General features: G+C 33.8%; 1 protein-coding gene across 3 annotated transcripts in view; it reads right to left on the bottom strand.

Moving 5' to 3' along the window:
* Window positions 1-19,514, bottom strand: part of TBL1XR1 (TBL1X/Y related 1) — a 154,339-nt gene that overhangs the window by 32,401 nt on the left and 102,424 nt on the right. For 2 of the 3 annotated variants that reach the window (XM_081301145.1, XM_081301146.1), the window contains exons 3-7: window positions 16,014-16,116; window positions 5,618-5,763; window positions 2,932-3,154; window positions 2,086-2,218; window positions 1,526-1,667 (exon numbers count right to left, since the gene is read on the bottom strand). In XM_081301145.1, coding sequence (XP_081157271.1) covers window positions 1,526-1,667; window positions 2,086-2,218; window positions 2,932-3,154; window positions 5,618-5,763; window positions 16,014-16,071 — 702 coding nt within the window. In that variant the 5' untranslated portion in view covers window positions 16,072-16,116. The remainder of the gene's footprint in view (window positions 1-1,525; window positions 1,668-2,085; window positions 2,219-2,931; window positions 3,155-5,617; window positions 5,764-16,013; window positions 16,117-19,514) is intronic. The other variant, XM_081301147.1, reaches the window with a different exon arrangement.

A 19,514-nucleotide genomic window follows, 5' to 3' on the forward strand; every position in this document is an offset into this window, starting at 1 on the left:
ATTTTGGATTTGAACGTTAAAAAAGTCTAGCCATGGGGTTTGGAAGAATCCCACAGAAACTGAGATCTTTAGCTAGAATAATCTTTTTTTTGATTAATTTTTTAAAATTTACATATGACAGGAGAATGCATTAAAATTCTTATTACACATATAGAGTTCAATTTTTCATACATCTCTAGTTGGATACAAAGTATATTCACACCAATTTGTGTCTTCATACATGTACTTCGGATAGTAATGACTATAACATTCCACCATCATTTCTAACCTCATGCCCCCTCCCTTTCCCTCCCACCCCTCAGCCCTATTTAGAGTTCGTCTACAGAATAATCATTTTTTAAAGATAGATCTCATTCCGGAGATTGAGATCAGGGCCAGGTGTGGTGGCACATGTTCAGGAGGCTAAGGCAAGAGGACTGCAGGTTCAAGACCAGACTCAGCAACTTAGTGAGGACATAAGCTACTCAGTAAGACCCTGTCTCTAAATAAAATATAAAAAGGGCTAGGGATGTAACTCAGTGCTTAAACGCCCTCAGGTTCAATCCCTGGTACCAAAACAAAACAAAAAAACATCACAAAGATTTGGAAGATTCCCCACCTCCCAACTTTGCTGGGGATCAAACCTAGGGCCTCACAGATGCCACTCTGCCACTGAACCACATCAATAGCCCTAGAAGATTCTTTGGAGAGCACCACAAAATACAGAGGCCAGAGGAAGAAAGGATGCTTACTTGCAGAGGAAAAGACTCCTGATCATGAGAGGGGTTGTACAGGTAACAAATATTTTTGATACTGAAAGACTAAAGATGTATCAATAATGAAATCTCACACTATGGTAAGCCAGAGTAGCCAAGTAATCCTAAAAAATTCTGAATCACATAGAGAATCAAAGAATTATAAGACTTCTACAGCCGGAATAAACCTTGGAGGTCATCTGGACTATTGATCAGTAAAAGAGAGTTAGCAATAAAATTTTTTATCAATTCAGGGCTGGGGTCGTGGCTCAGAGAAAGAGTGCTTGCCTACCATGAATGAGGCCCTGGGTTCGATCCTCAGCACCACATAAAAAAAATAAAATAAATGTATTGTGTCCATCTACAACTAAAAAATAAATGTTAAAAAAAATTATCAATTCATAGTATAATGAGAAATGTAAAATGTTTTTCTACACATATTCCAACAAACAACTCATTGTTGGGGTTTTATTATGTTATGCTAAGGATTTTCATCAATTACACATTTATCTCAGTATAATTCTCATACTTCTACTTTACAGTCAAGTAACAATTTTATCAAGTTATGCTTTCAGATATACTGAAGAGCTAGGAACCTGAACCCTGGTCTGACTACTGCAGGGCCATTTTTTGTTTTTAACACCATATTTCGGTGGGACTCCCACTTGTTACTATTTAATGAAATCCAAAAATATCTGAACAAATCGAAAAACCCTATTAGAAATGAGACTCTAAGAGGCCAAGTATACTAGAGTAAGTACATCCATCATGAACAGTATGATGATACTCACATTCCAATCTAGAGATGTCACATCTTTGTTGCTTGGAACATCTTGCCCTCCTTCTCGTATACAATGTCTAAGTACTAATTGTGTGGAGCCACTAGTGCTATTTTCACTAAGATTCCATATTCTTGCTGTTGAGTCACCAGACCTACAAAATACGTAATGTATTTTAAATTCTCAAGAATCCCAGAATCAAAGCAACATATGTATATCCTATTATTAATCAAAACAACACATTTATATTCTATTAATAATATCGTAATAATAGGTATTATTAAAAAATAGACTATTAGGGATTTTTATTTCCATCATTTTCTTCACTGTATGAAGAAAATGATGGAAATAAAGCCTGATGGAAATAAAGTCCCCCAAGCATTCTTGGAAGTATGAAGTTTAATTAAAGCCTCTAAAATTACTTTTCTTATGAAGGAATAAAAATTTACTGAGGCAAAAATGACAACAAGCAAGCAACGAAAATTCTTGAGAAATTTAAACAACACAACACATGTTATCCATTCAGCAATCTACATTAGAAAGGTACTGTAAAATCACTATAAGAAACACACCCTGATGCTAGGAGATCACTAACAGGGTTCCAGGCACAGATAAAAACTTCTGATTCATGGCCCCGTAACACGACTGCTTTATTAGGAGGGATTTCAACATCTCCATCCACTTCCATCATATCAGTATGATTATCTGTATCATGAGGAACAAGTAGAAAACTCCAGTTAGGTAATATGACAACACAAGGGGGGTGTGGGTACTTAATAAGCAATGTTTTCCTTTTTATAATATACAATGTAACTTTGTTATTGCTATGTTAGGTTAACTTTAACATTATTATAACTACACAGTCTTTGTCACATGGAAAATAAATTCCCAACTTAAGTAGGATACTATTTTTTAAAAGTATGTATATGAATACTTTAAAGAAATGAAGGAAGCAAGGATGAGGAAGAAAAGGACTGGAAAAGATAAACCTACACATGGTTAGAATGATAAAATGGTATGAACTAAATGTAATATATAGCAATACTATTCTGTGTTTCTGCCAGTAGGGGCTGCTGATATCATTCTTATAACATTTAGAATCACCTTTATAGCTCACTGTGAGAGCTTTACTTTATTTGTTAATAACTAGCCTTGCAAATTTTATTTACAAACTAAATGCAGATGCAAAAATTCATTTAAAAGCAGAAGAAGGGGTTTTTAAATATTTTTAAAGAAAATAAAAACAATAAAATAAATCTAGCTTTGTGGAGCTTTAAAAAACAAAACTCTATGATAGAAGTTAGGGCAACAAGCTGGTATAAATGAAACAGTTAAAAGTTATTTCAATTTAGAAGATGGGGCATTTCAAGAAAGCAAAATATTTTCCCTGAAAAGGAGTCTACAAACTTTTAGCTCACTTGCTATAGTATGTGCTCCATTCTCCTCCCCATTTGCTGTGTTTTCTCCATTTTTTGCAGATCCTTGTTGGTTGGTGGCAGCTGCGGCAGCTGCAGCAGCTGCTGCCTGTTGCTGTGCAAGCTTATCTCTATAAGCTTGTTGTCTTGTTTGTACTACATCAGGCATTACGGCATCGATCAGGGACAGAGACTCTATGGGTCGACCATCAAACAAGGTACCATCCTGGAAACAGAAAATCATGAGAGGGGAAAAATAAAAGGTACTATTTAGGGTTACTTATATTCAATCAACAGCAGAAATGAAAATCTTCATTTCATGAAAGACATTTTCAGAACTCATACAAGGAAGAACAGACAGAAGGACACTTTAGGAGACAACTCCAGCTGGCTGTTCAAATTTTTCTTTTCACTTACTTCATGTTGATTAATGCTGGAAAGATGCAGTTGAAATATAAGAGGTCAAGGCTGAAAATAAGAACATAGGCCCAGATGGTACAAAGGTTTTTGATTCTAAAATTCTGTTTGTCAAAAAAGACAATCAATATGGAATAGTTATACAATTTTAAGTGGCTTAGTGCCACATTATACAGCCAATCCTCTGTATCTACAAGTCCCAATCTATAGAGTCAAACAACTGTGGATAGAAAATATTTATGATAAAAATTACATGTACTGAACATGCACAGATGTTTTTCTTGTCATTATTCCCTAAACAATACAGAACAACAATTGCTTACATAGCACTTACATCATCCTAAGCACTTAGATGATTGAAAGTATGATATATGTAGTACTTGCAAATAATACACCACTTAATGTAACAGACTTTAGCATTCACAGATTTTGGTATTTGTGGTGGTGGGGGTCATAGAAACAATCCTTGAGAATAATGAGCAGCAATCACACTTCTTTAAGAAACTAAAAACTTTTAAAATATTTTTGGCTGGAAAATAAAGTTCCTTGTGATTTGATTAAAATATTAAAGCAGAAATAGGCTTCAGATATCATGCCATATAATCATCTCATTTTATTAATGCTGAAATGAAAACACAGTAAGATTTAAAGACTTTATAGAGTTAGTCAATGGCAGCTGGGATCCCTTAACCCAGTGCTACTCAAAATACTACCCAAGTACCAACAGCAAGGCCATCAGCTGGTAGCTTATATGAAATGTTGATTTAGGGCTAGGGGTGGAGGGTAGTTCAGCCGCAAAGCACTTGCCTATTCAATAATCCCCAGCATCAGGGGAAAAAAAACAAAGAATCAAAGCTAAAGAATCAAATCTCTGAGGGCAGGCTCAACAATCAGGGACCAACAAGCTCTCCAGTTAAGTCTTCGCTGCTCTGATGTTTGAGAAGTTCCATCAGTAATATAGGCTAGCGCTCTCTGTTTTATGAAATTGCTATAATTTCCAATGCTCCACTTTATTAACATTAGGAAGTTCATAATTAATAAAATTCTCCAGTGAGCACAAAGAGAGACACAGTAATGGGCAGCAAGTAAGAAACAGAAACAATGCAAATTAGTTAGGAACATGCATATGTGAAGCCTGGTTCACTTACTAGTGAACATGTACTACTCATAATCTATAGTAATGTGATAGAACACGCTGAGTTACAAAAATTCAGCACATTTTTTCTGAATTAGATTATACTGAATTATTCAGAGGAAAAAAACATTTTAACATAAATACAAACTACTTACTAAAACCAACACAGATACAGTGTGGAATATTAGGATAAATTCAGATAAAATTTGTTGGCTAAACTGAGATTCCACCTCTGGCCAGTGGTGGAACTTGCTTATCACCCTTACAATAAAGCATACTTTGAAAGAGAAAGTGCTAAAAGATAATAAAGACATATTTCAATTAGTACTAATGGATTTTTTAGTCATAGGAATGAGGAAATCCATAAATAATGTAGTATACTATGTATTTAATAAACACAGATACAGAAATCATAAGTGTTTCAGCTAAATTCTAGCAAAAGGGGAAAAATTTAATTTCTCAAATGAAAATAAAGAAAAAAACTCCACATGTTCTGACTCCTATCCATGTATGAAAATGTTACCTTAGATCAGAGGTATGCAAACTTCTGTGAAAGCCCAGCTAGTAAATATTAACTTAGACCTCATAGGTAGGCTCTGTTACAACTACCAAATTCTGTCATAAACAGCCTATACCAGAATAAATGAATGTGTCTGTGTTTTAAAACATTTATATAAAATCAGGGACAGATGGGATTTGCCTCATGCATGCACCACAGTTTGCTGACACCTGAACTAAACAAATTACTTCATATGTGGATCTTAGACAATAGTGTTAAGAGCTGGCTTCAATTATAAATTGCTTCTAAAATCAGGGTATATCCAAACAACATTGAGTTTCCAATTCTCCACCATAAATTTGGTCTCAGTATTTCAATACAATGCTGGTGTGTTAATGAAAATCATTTCCTACTGCTTACTTATAAAAACATATTAAGGAAAATAAGTTACAAATAACAGTCCTTATACCTGTGATCCAACATGCCTTGCCTGAACAATCTAATACAACAGGAATAATACCCTTTCGTTTCTATTAAGCCAAGGAAGTTAAAGTCAGAGACAATGAGAAAACAAACAGACATGACAGCTAATTTAAGAACACATTTAAGAATTAGTATTTGAAATAAGTCTGCCTTACCTCGTTAATACTAACTTCTGCCTCTACATACTGTAGACCTTTCTGGATGATAGAAATCAATGCAGCAGGTGGGACGAGTGCACCATTTATATTAGACTGACTTATATGGCTTTCTATACCAAAGGTAAATGCTGAATGAGAAAACCCTAAAAGCAAAAGAAAAGGTATGAGTATTTATTTTCCTAGTGCCAACAAACTAAATTACATGAATTAAAAGACCTCCACAATCGTTCAAAATTGCATTCCATCATTTAAATTCTAGAATGATAGCTAAGGTCAAGTGTGTTTTAAACAAACAAATAACAAAAAAAAAAAATCTAAATATGGTAGCCTTTATGTATTTCCCTTTCTCCTAATTACTTAAAGTACTCTTCAAAATTTCTAGTACCTACTGGATTGCTTGGCTTCAAATTTTCTAAACTTTAGCAGTGATACATAATTTTCCTCAACAAAAGCATCAAGTTTAAAAAGTTAAAAAGGCCTTTGGAAATCCTGTGATTTAATTACTTCACTCAGGATAATTGAGACCACAAAAGACTGACACTTAATATTTCCAGTGTATTTAATTTTCTACATACAAATTGTCTAACACCTTTAATATAATGCAGCTTTTTCAAACTACTTCAGAAATAAAAGACAGAGTATAATGAAAGCAAATTTATAAATGAAATTCTAAAATTTAAATTTCTTTATGTATGAGCTGAGTGTTTAAATTATCTACTTTTCATGTGAAATACTTAAAACCAGAATATTCACTTAACAAAAATCTCTTTAGTTAGCCTTATTTTTTATGAAAATCTAGTCCATACTCAGAAGTTCTAGGAAACTAATAGACCCAAGAGGGGTTGCTCTGTTTAACAAAATATTCATCATATTTTATCAGTAAGGGAGCAATTTTATAAGTCTTGTAAAACAATTCCATTTGCACACATATATATAGAATTTTAAGAAAGTTTCAAACTAAAAAAAGTAAATGAATGAGTTTGGTTCTTAGTTAAACTGACTTAACAATCTAACAGTTTATCCTTGTTTTTCAGTGTTTATACATGGCTTTTTGTATTTTATGCTCCTACTCTTAAGGTTCTTTGTGGAACCTATGAACAGTTTACAATAAACACCATGAGGGTCACAAATAGCATGTAGCTAGGAAATATTTCAATTAGTTCAGATAGTCAAAGCACACCTAAGCTGATATTCCTCAGGGCTCTCTTCTCTCCTTAGAACACCTAACCCTACTACATCCATACATTCTGGTAGAGGGATAGGTAAGAAGTGAAAAGACATTACCTCTAAAAGACCTGGATTTTTTTTAACCTCCTGACTTCAACCACAAGCAAAATTATTATGATTAAACACTTCATAGTTTGCAACTTAATGTGAGTTCACAAAAATGATTTTTAAAAAATACTAATGGGGGGAAAAAGCATCATTTAAAACTGTCTTATCAAGAAACCTACAACTCCTGGAATATGAATAAGTCTCAAGATTGCCAGGGTAGAAAGCTAAGACTAGGGACTCAGGAGAATTGGGAGAAGGAATTTGAGATACAGCAATGAAATCCACAAGCAGTAAGGCTGGAAACTCCTGTTTTTAATACCCTGCTACATCCTAAATAATTTCTTCAATAAATCATAACTAAGAGGTGGGAAAAGCCAAAAGGCCAAATGGTTCAGAATTTGAAACAACTTAGAGATAGAAGATAGCATTCATAGTGAGGGCCTACACAATGTGTCGGCTGCCATTCTCAAGTACAAAATTTATTATGTTTTCATCTGAATCACCAGGTGGGGAAAAAAGCCTCTAAGTAGGAGAGTAAGGACTCAAATTCCAACACACGCTACTGTTCCTCTTTAACAAAGTCAGAACATAGACAAGGATAGAGTTAAGGCAGAGAGACAGTGAACACCTGCTCCTGAGTACATCACTGTATTGTGTTCAACTCAGTTTCCTAGAAAGTAGCATTATATAGTGCATGAAACATTATATCTTAGCTGTATTTGGCAGCAGGGTTTTAAAAGTGTGTTGACTTACATAAGATTCAACAATTACACAAAGTCCATGATTTCTGTATATTCTGTTCATGGGTACAATTTATTCAAAGTTGCTATATTTAGACTCTATTTAATTTGCTTATAATTTAAACTTGAAGTAGTACTCTGCCTATCTGAGAGTTTCAGGAGGAACTGTGCCCACTTCTGGATGGAATGCTGTATACATCTTGATATTATTCTGTCAGGTCAAGAGAGAAGCCATCTTAGATTCTCATATACATCCCAAGTTACGCAAATGTGTTCAGGATATTCTCAATGGTAACGAAACAATCCTGAAGTAGTCATTAGCATCATTAACTTCCCATTAATGTTTACCCTAAAGAAGTTCCAGTTAACATGCTCAATTATAATGTTCTCTTTATTTCAGTCAGAGGCAACCTAAAATCATTATGTTCAACACTACTTTTATTCTTCTCTTCCTTAAAAATTCCCCCCCCCTTAGGAAATTCTGTTCTCACTTCATTATACCTGAAAGTCATAATCATAAAGTTCCCACCTCTCCTCTGGCCTCTGGCATTCGACCATTTGCCAAGCTCTGTCATTTTACCTCCAAATTCCATCACTCTACTGTCTCTTGACTCTCACTTACCTATTCTTTTCTGCCAAAACAATGTGCAAAATGTTGATGCACAGCAACTGCCACACTAAATAGCCATTACCTGTGTCTATGATTTATGCACATGTCTGATTACTAGACTGGACTGTCTGAGTAAAAGGGTTTAAGTCTAGTAATCCTTTAATTCTGAGAAACTAGCATATCACCTGGTTTACCAAGTAACTCTATAAACATTTGTTAAATGAGAATGCAATTCTACCATAATGTATTTTGGCATATCTAAAAATCTGTGACTCTAAAAAAGCATATGGCTTAACTCTTCTTTGAAAAAACAATCTACAACTTGAACAAAGTTTATGCCACACACAAAAAAATCCCCATTTATTTATAAATATATTTAACAAGAAAAACTTTTTCAGAAACAGCTTTTAATTTACATAGAAGGCAAAAGGGATCATTTAAATGTGTGACCTGATGAAATGCACCATGAAATCTAGTAGCCAGAATATAGCATGTTTCTTTTCAGGAGTAAAAGCAAAATCTGACATGAATAATACCTCTGTAATACTCAATAAGGTAAGTAAGATTTAGGGAATAAGAAGAGGAGAAAATCTAGAGACAATGTGGCTGAAGACCATGAAGTTCAGTACACAATAGTTTGTGACAGAGATATAGAGTAGCAGGTATGTGCCTGCATCTGTGTGTAATGTTACACAGGGGATCAAAAAACAACTGTTCTCTGTAGTTCTTGTTCCAGAAAGTGTTTTCCCTCTGATGTTAGAGATCCTGTTCTTGAATGGGAGTCAGTTTTCCAGAACCAGCTACTCTACTCTACACAGGGAGCACAGAAATAAGAAAATGGACTTTGAAACACCATTATTATGGAATAGGGTATCTGAACCAGACCAAAAGATTTTTTAAAAGGCAAAGCTTAACTATGAACACAACACAGAGTCCTAATTTGAGGGGGTGGGGTGCAATTTTATTCAAAGTCCTATTAAACTTCAGATCAGAAAAGTGTATCCCCAGCGCCTCCAAAGTGGAAAAACTATTTCTAACTCTGCCCTTCAGATCCAGATTTCAGAAAAGGTAAAAAGAAAGTGGGTAAGGGATGTTAAGGGGGACACTAGATATTGAAGAGTTAGACCCAGCACTTACACACTAGATATACAATTTTGTGCCCAGTATTGTCCTTCAATATAGGGCTGTAGATGTAACTGTGGTACAGTGCTTGTCTACAATACATAAGGTCCTGGAACTAAATCCCAGCACAGTAGAAAAACAAAAAACAAAGAAAACAGAAACACAAAAAACACTTTATACAAATTCTATTTTCTGAAATAATTTTAATGCTATCATAATATTCAGTCAATAAATATATGTGGCAAAGAATTATTCATACCAATAGTGAGCACCTTTTTCAGTGCTCACTATTTATAAAGATTCTTGCATCAAATATCTGTATGTATAGGCTTTTGCCATAAATAATTTTTTTCTTTCTCCTTAGGAAAGATTCCCCAAAAGCTGAATGGAACATTAGCATTTTAAAGGGAGTTTCAGGATTGCCAAACTGCTTTCAAAAAAGAAATTGCATATATATATATATATGTGTATGTGTGTGTGTGTGTGTGTGTGTGTATGCGAATTTATAATGCCACTAAAATCTATACGCTTCCTTATATCCTTGATATACTGGGTATTCTTTTAAAAAAATTAAGATTAAGCAACTTTGGTAATTATCTCAAAAGACCTTTGTCCTTCATAAGTATGTCAGCAGGAATGAATAGTAGAAATTTTCTGTGTTGACAAAAATGATTATTTAGCTTACAAAACAGGAAAAACTGATTTGGAAGTATAAAAGTACCTTAATTACTGGCACTTATGATAAGTACTTGCTGTTTACTTTTAATTGAACAAGTATACAACAACTATGTCAAATCAAGGTCACTCCACCTTTCATTATAAAGAAAAACTATGTACCTACTTGTACTTCTGTAGGTAGTCATTTACTCATAAAATTTAGAAGGATAATTGAAGGTGGACATATCAGATACTGAGCTCTTTTCTCCTGTTCTTCATGGCTAGAGGCACATTACTGATTAGCAAGTTAACCTAACTCCATCCAATCCGATGTTACAGTCTGCTTATAAATGCCACTGGAAGTGAGGTATGAAGGAAGGAATGATTACCTATCCCAGTTACCTTTATTCAAATCAAGAAAAACTACACTGTAATTTGCTGACATTTTTTTTACTAACCATTAATGGGGCTAATAGATTAATAGCTAAATGAGATAAGTGAATGCATAAGCTATGTGTAATATAGGTGAAGACCTTAACTTTATACATATTATTTTCTGCCTATTTTGATCATGTTTTCTAAGTTGAAAGATAATAATATATGGTTTTGATGTGTGATCTTATAAACAAATATAAGTCGAGTATTTATCTGAAATGCTTGAGACTATGTATGTATCAGACTTTGGATTTTGGAATATTTGCACATATATAATGAGATATCTTATGGATGAAATCCAAGTTGATACACAAAATCCTTTTTTTCCTTGGGGGGGCGGGGCTAAACAAACAATTGAACCTCAAAGCATACTACCTCTAAATTCCAACCCAAGCCCCTTTTTGTTTTGAAACATGGTCCAACTTGACCAAGCTGGCCTTGAACTTGTGATCCTCCTGCTTCTGTCTCCCAAGCAGCACCACATTCATATGTGTGCCTCATATACAGTCTGAAAGTAATTTTACATAATATTTTTAGCATGCCTGCATTTTTTAAAACACATTTATTTTTAGTTGTAAGTGGACACAATACCTTTATTTTATTTTATTTTATTATGCAGTGTAGAGGATCAAACCCAGGGCCTCACACATGCTAGGCGAGCGATCTTCCTCTCAGCCATGACCCCAGCCCCAGCATGCCGGCATTTTGACTGATATCATTCACATGAGATCAGATGTGGAATTTTCTACTTGCATTAATTTTACTGGCACTCAAAGTTGTTGGTGTTGAAGCATTTTATTATTATTATTATTAGTTGTTCAAAACACTACATAGTTCTTGACATATCATATTTCATACATTTGATTCAAGTGGGTTATGAACTCCCATTTTTACCCCGTATACAGATTGCAGAATCACACTGGTTACATATCCACTTTTTTACATACTGCCATACTAGTGTCTGTTGTGTTTTTTTTTTTTTAATTTTTATTATTAGTTGTTCAAAAGCATTTTGGATTTCAGATTTTTGGATTAGGGATGCTCAACCTGTTCAACATTTGAGTAATAGTGCCATCTCATAAAAGTGGTGTGGTTGGTACAAGGCCTATATACTGGATCTTTTTTAAAGTTTAGAAAAGTGAACAATGAAAAGAGGTGAAGTGTAAAAGAAATGAGATGATCTTTCATCAATCAAATGCTACATATATCATCACCTTCAAATAAACAGTAAATGTATGTAAGATGAATCTCGGTTCTAAAACATTAGAATTTTTTAAAGTAGCGTGAAAATAACTTATTTTAATAATGAAGTCATTTTGTTTTTGCCACTTCCAGTTAGTCTTTCAATCATAAGCAGCAACTGTTTCCCTGGCTTCCGATAGTCAAACACATCAATAGAGATGCTATGGAGCTCTTAAACATGTAAGATGATAGTCTAACAAAAAATTCTCCAACTAAATACACAATTTAAGCAAGATTATATTATAGCACATTTGCATATAAAACAACAAAAAGGAGGTTCACAAAAAATTACCAGGAACAATTTCTTCAGAAAAAAATAAACTTTAACTGACAAGAGTCATTGGTGAGGTAAAAGAAGGAAAGGGGATTAGGAAAGAGGGAAATTTTAAAACATCCTACTCTAAGCCTCTAAGGTATTTATCTGCACATAATTGATAAATGTATAAGTTTGGGGGGCAATCAAATTAATGCTAGTGGGCAAACACCAATTAAAGGGAGAATGCTGAATCCAGTCAATCATCTAGTATGACAAACAGTACTATATTTCAAATGTTTTCAATTTTCAAGTCATCTCAAAAGGGAAAAAGTGTTTATTTCCTAGGAAATATACGAGAATATGGGTCTATTTCATATAAGTGCAGAATGGTAAACACCAATTAATTACCTTAGGTGCACTTTCTAGAGATAAAATTGAGAAAAATTAAAAGTCATAACATTAATAAAATCCCAACAATAAATCTACTTTTAATTTGTTTTGATGTGTGAGGAGATGGCTGATTTGTAACAGTGAAGTCCATTAAACATTCAAGGCTGATGATCACAGTGTAATCTTTTTTCTATAAGGAATAAATTTTATGAATGAGGAAAATGATTCTCTGAAAAGGTATGTAATCTGGGGGAAGGAGATGGACTTTTAACATATAATATCTTCTAATGCTGATAGTAGTTAAAAAAAAAAAACTTAACACTAACCTAATTTAGGTAATTTTATTCCCTCGGGAGATAGAAACCACAGTCCAAGATTAAACACGGCAGAGAAGAAATGCTTAAGATTCTTACTGAAAAATATTACTTCGAAAGCATTTTTGTATCAAAGCAGAACAAAACTTTCACAAGGTGTCTCTGAACTTTGAGAGCCTTTTAGATAATTAGATAGGGGAGGAAATTTTATTTTTCTTATTGGAGTCTTCACAAACCAGATCCTTCAACACCTTTGCACACATTCTTTCTTTGCCTTGACTGCTCCCTTTCTGCAAACCTCCCACCCCAATTCAATCAATGCTCTTTTGTAAGAAAGGAAGCAGTGTTAAGACTCTATAGTTTCTTTTATATTTGCTTTAAATCTTTCAAAAGAAAACAGTTATAACCTGCAAGCAATGTGTCATACTGCTTAAATACTTAATGATTAATTCTCAATAGTTATCCCTCATAAGTTACTACTCCCAAAATAACCCTGAAAAGGAATTCTGGACCAGGTTACTCCAAACTTGAATCTACTGCAAAAATCACCAAATTTATGTATAATCAGGAATCAGAACCAAGAAGGAGCTTTTGGAATACATGACGTGGCAAGCAACCAGATCTACAGAATCTGGTTATGGGTGAGAGTCTGGATTCTTTGTGAACCCTGTCCAGAGTTCACGGAACTATAAAATTCTTAAAACTCTCTACTGCCTCCCGTTTCTTGAAGTAAATTAAAATCTATGTCTCATGGTAACCTTTCTGACAAAAATATGCCTCAATGGTCCCGGTAAACCTTGGTCACAACTACAGATACACCACTCTTAAAGGCAGCTAGCTCCTCTTTAGAAGATAGTTTTGCACTCCAAATCTCAGTGCATGTACATTTCATACTTTCTATTTCATCTTGAGTAGTTACTAATTATAATTTTTTTTCAAGATATTCAGAACATGTTACCTTCCTGGTGTCAACTCTGTTGTCAAGTTTAAACTGTCCTTCAATTAAAACAGACCACTGGCTTTCAAACATTATTATACCTATGAATCATCTTGGGGCTTTGTAAAATGCAGATTCCTGGGCCCCACTCAATGCTTCCTACCTGATTCTGATACAGGTGGTCAGAGCATCAGACTTTAGAACTCTGCTAAAGACTGTTCCTAAATTTATAAATTTTATGTTGTGAACCTATAAAAATTGCCATAAATCAAAATGTTATCAGCAGAATCTGATTCCACTCCCAATAAATCATAACATAAACAGAAAGGACTGGTGTTTCTATTTTTAGCAATGTGACTTACTAATGTACCTCATTACCAGTACACAGAAACTTTTAAGTTTCTGAAGAATAACAAAAAGCACACCTAATGATGCAGGAAACAATTCTAAAGGATTTAAGATACATATCAGTCCATAATACAATGTTGTTTTAAAAATATACTGTTTGCTTTATTTTTACTGTGACTTAAAATACCTTAAAACATGGAATTTAGAAGGGGTTTCTCTGAGAACATAAGCAACTTTAAGTATGCTTTTGATAATATTTCATCACTCGAACTCTTTCAGAAATTAAACCAGAATATTATTTTACTGCCCCTTTTTCCTCATTATATATTCTTATAAGAACATAAAATATCAATTTGTAGACTTCCACTTGGAAACAGGAAAATTTGAATACTCATTAACACTCTAACCTCGATTTGCTCTGCTTCACCTCAGCACAAGCTGAATGAACTGCAGAACACTGATGAGCTGTTCAACTGTTTTTGAACTCCAAAACCTTCTATGGTTCAACCTAAACTGCTGCCTTCCTACTATATCAATAAGCTTTTATAATATATTTCCAATCTATCTACCCTTCAGTTGTAAAAGTGTTTGTTCAATTTGTGAGACTTTTGTCCAAAAGACTCAAAGCTCTGGCTTAAAGAGGTGGTCAGGTTTAAAAGTAGAAAACAGTGTTATTCTGATCCAATAAACTCTTTTCCACTTTGACCAAAAGAATTTTATATATGCCACATAGAAAATAATCACCAGGTCACTACTTTTTCACTTTATTAGTCATTTTATCTTATTCAAATCAATATTTGGAAGTCTTCTTTCAGATCGACCTTCCATATCAGTTTAAACAAAACAAGATCTATTAATTTTAAAGATTCATAATAAGTTATTATCTGTTGGTTGGTTACTTCCTTCCCTAAACTTCCTTCTTGGTCCCTGTATTCTTAGCTATTCATAGAGGAGCAGTGAAGGTTCTTGAGAATAGAAAATATCCACCCAAGAGAAAAACTCAGACCTAGAATACAGATGGGGACATTTTCAGCAAGCAATGAGGTTTAAATCTAAGGCCATGTGGTTCCCCGAAAATAAAAGGACAACTCCCTAAGCCCTATAAGAAGGGCTTAGTATTTTCTCAGTAAAAAATTGCCTAAAAATCCAGTCTAAAAATCAAAACCTAAGAGCTCAATGTCCTAGAAGTTTATCTCTCTATTGTATTCCTTCTGTCCTCCCTCACATACAACTATCAAAATTATCTTTTCTATACCACATCTCAATCTACTACTTAAATGCACTTAAGGTATAAATTCTAAAATTTAATCTCTGGATTAGCAGTTTACATTTTTAACTAAATTATTCCATCTAATGTTAAAAATCTGCACTTATCATTGCAATCTATCTTTATGACTGTCATACACTCCAGCTATATTGAACAGTTTTCCCTCTTCCACTTTTACATTTTTAGCTTGATCCATTCATTTTCCCTTGCAGTAATCCTTCTATTTTCTGCCTAATCTATTAACATATCTAGAAAACTTGGATGATCAGGGACTTAGTTAATATTAATTGCCAATGACTTAATGATCTGTGTTTATAACCATGTCCAATACATTCATCAGAATTCATATCCATGATACATTTAATCAAATGGGATAATACTTAGGATAGCATTCTTTAAAAATTACAATGAATTTAGCTTTTGAAATGCTAACTGCAATTAGGACCAATAATATTTAACTGAGGACACTGGACATACATTTTCAAACTGATGATATCCGAGTTTATATGTTCCGACTAAACATGTGCAATAATCTTATTTAATAACAAATTATAAAAATGGCCTTTTAACAGAGAAAGACAAACTGGTTGTTACAAATATTTGCCTGAGATAATTCCAACATATTTGAAAGAGTCAGAGAGTTAAACCATGCAGTAAAACAGCTTTAAAATGGCAGTCCAGACATTAAGGAAACATACAAGGTTCAACAGTTTGGACTGATACAAATTTCAAATGCATAAAAGATTATTTTGAGAATATTAAAATAATTTGAGGCCTATTTACTTTATAAAAGTACTCACCTGACTCTTGCAAGTATCTATATACCAAGAAGTTGACCTCATCACTGCTTATACTCATCTTTATTCCCACTTAAACCATGAGGTCACAACACAGGATATAACCCTAAAAATAAAACAAAGTTAATTATTTTCTCAGTAAAATATTGTTAAACAAATTGTAAACAATGTTGTAAAAACCATTTGATTTTTATTAAATGATTTAAAATGAGGTTCTATATTGCCTAATAATAATCCCTAAAAAAGTTACTTCCATAGTTAGCAAATGATTACATGATCAAAACATGGCTGCTGTTATTTTTCTGCAAGGCAACATCAGCAAAATTTATCAAGAGGGCTTCAACATCCTATTTTAAAGATATCAAATAACTTTTTTATATTATTTTTTCCTTTACTCTCCTTAAGTAGAAAAACAGTAAATTGTTAAAATCAAGAATATTACTTATTTAGGAAAAGATATTTTGAAAATACTGGGTAGGGGAAAACAACAAGTCATCTACTCTGGCTTTGTCTACATAATTTGGCAGAATTTGACGTCTCCATTCTGAACATTTATGTAATGTTCAAGTCTCAACGGTTTGTAAATTTGTATGTGGCAGAGAAGCTGAGGAAAAATTTCCTAAAATCCAAATAATACTCTTACTGGATATATAAAAACCTTGAACACAGAATGGGTAAAAGACATGACTTAAGTGTATCTAGTTAAACTTATCCATTTTTTTTTCATCACAGAAATAATTTAAAGAAGAGGTCAACAAACTTTTCTGTAAAGAGCCAGACAGTTAAATAATTTATTCGATTTTGCCAACCATACGGTCTGTCACAACTACTCTATTCTGCCGTATGTTGCAAAAGCAGCAACATGTAAACAAATGAGTGTGGCTGTGTTCCAATAAATCTTTATTTATGGACACTGCAATTCAAATTTCATGATAATTGCTGTGTCATAAAATATTAGCATTCTTTTGATTCTCACCACCCAAGCACTTAAAATGTAAGAACCTTTCTCTGCTTGTAGACCTTAAGGGTAGTAGACTGGATATGACCCACAGACAGTACCTAACACTATAGACTTAATGATAACAACTGTCTCACTATGCCATGGGTCTTTCTAGGATGCACAGGCCTTCTAGTGAATCATGCTTTAAAGAACGCTAAACTGAAGGTAAGGAAGGAAATCCCTGCAGAGTTGCACCAGAACATTTAAACATTATCAATCACACAGTGCAAGGAGAGTGGCCCTATGGTTCTGCTCCCATCATCCAGGAAGGTCAAATGTACAATTACTCATATTACTTTGGAGTGATGTCCAAACAAGTGCTGATTAAATGTGTTAGATAACAAGGAAACACTACAAAAATAATGCACTGAGCATTTTATTTAGATCTTTTTAATGCATTTACTCAAAACTATAGTTGAGCACTTTGAATGGTACAATGACAGGTCTTGAAAATATGAATAAAAAGGGTAGACTAGTGACACACCTTATGCCCTAAAAAGTTGTTGGGAAGAAAGTCAATTAGTTAACTACAGGTTGGGTAAGAAAAAGTAAAGCAAATTGAGATCAGACAGAACCTAAGGTTGAGGGTACAAGCAGGCAAAGAATGTAAAATGTAGGTACCTTACAAGCTTCTTTAAGAGGCATATTGGTGGATAAGTTTTCTTTTTAATTCAAAATACCTGAAATATATCTATTTATTCCCATTTATGTACATGCTACTTCTTATTATTTTGAATGTTAAGGAAAAAGAAGAATAATATTTCCATTTATAGATTACGTGCTATATAATACATACATGGCTAGCTAGTCCTTACACCATTTAATTTCCTCTTCCACAATATTTTATTATCTTCCTCATTTTAATATAACAATAACATGAGTGTATGTGTATGGAAATGTTATTAAACACTACAATTTGATGAATTCCATGGTGGGGGGGACACCAAAATAAATACAAAGAATTCTTAGCACTAGAGGGTCCTGTTGCTAATTTCAAGACATAATGTATATCGTCAAGTCCCATGTTCAGTGCAGACTATCACTGTACAGTTTATATGAACAATGATATAAATAAATGACAAAACAAAATGATCAGCCAGCCTCTGCTATCACATACTATTCCCACTTTTAGATACAGAATAATCTACTAAAATTATTTTGTTTGCTGTGTATGTGTTTTCAATCTACTGTGAAGCAATCACAGTAGGTTGATAAAAACAGGTCATCTGTGGCCAGGCTGCTCACTGGGTTATCACAGCCAATTTGGTCAAACTTGTTGAAACCAAGACACAACGCGATGATACCACCTACATTAATATGGCAGGGCCTATTATTATTATTATTGGGGGGGATGGTACTGGGGATCAAATGAAAGGGTGCACTACCACTGAGCGATAACATTCCCAGGATGGCCTCCAACTTATGATCCTCCTGCCTCAGACTCCCAAGTAGCTAGAATGACAGTCATGATCCACCCCATACAGCTCTAGAATTGTGCCTTTTAACTATAAAAATCACAGTAAACAAGGTGTGTGTGTGTGTGTGTGTGTGTGTGTGTGTATTAAATCATCTCAGAATGTAAACAAACCCTGTTCACAGAAGTCATTAAGTTAAAATGAGGCCATGTGGGTAAACCCTAATTCAATGTGACTGGTGCCCTTATAAAAGAGTCCCCCAGGGAGACATGCACACAAAGGAAAGGTCATGTAAGGACATAGAAGGCATCCACTTTTGAGCAAGGAGAGAGTCTTCAGAACAAACCATTCCTGATAACAACTTTATCTTGAATATACAGCCTCCAGAATTGTGGGGGGAAAATAGATTTTTGTAGTTCTGGCCATCCGGTCTGCAGTATTTTGTCATGGCAGCCCCAGAAAATCTAAAATATTAATCATCATATATTATATGTTTCCTTCCATAGAGACAGGGGCTCTCTATGTTACCTAGACTAGTTTCAAACTCACATGCTCAAGTGATCCTCCTGCCTCAGGCTCCAGGGTAGCTAGGACTATAGGCACAAGGCAGCATGATGGACTTCATTATCACAAATTCTTAAAAAAAAAAAAAAAACTCTCCATTTAATCATTTGATACCTTTAAAATTATAAGTTAATTCACAATTGTTAGAATCTACCTTTTAGTAAATAAAGACTACCTTTAAGACCATGAAAGGACATGTTGTATCAATATCCATCATGTTCTGCCCACTAATGTCCCTTTTCCCCTCCAAAAAAAAAAAAAAAAAAAAAAAAAATTCTTCAAGACATTACCAAAAAGTGCTTTGTCCTTCATTTCCCACCTCATTTAAAAGAATTAAAACCCTAATGTTAGGAAACACAACTTTTTTGAGTATAAAATATCATATGGTGAAGGAAGGTAAATTTTAAGACCTAACTTTAATATCTTCTAAAAGATAGTTTAAAACACAATAAATTAAGTATACTATTAAATGAAATCCTATTTTATTTAGTATTTTTAAATATATTTGTAAACTGTAAAGCAAAT

This window comes from Spermophilus citellus (assembly GCF_964194105.1).
Source record: "Spermophilus citellus genome assembly, chromosome: 7".
NCBI classification, from domain to species: Eukaryota; Metazoa; Chordata; class Mammalia; order Rodentia; family Sciuridae; genus Spermophilus; species Spermophilus citellus.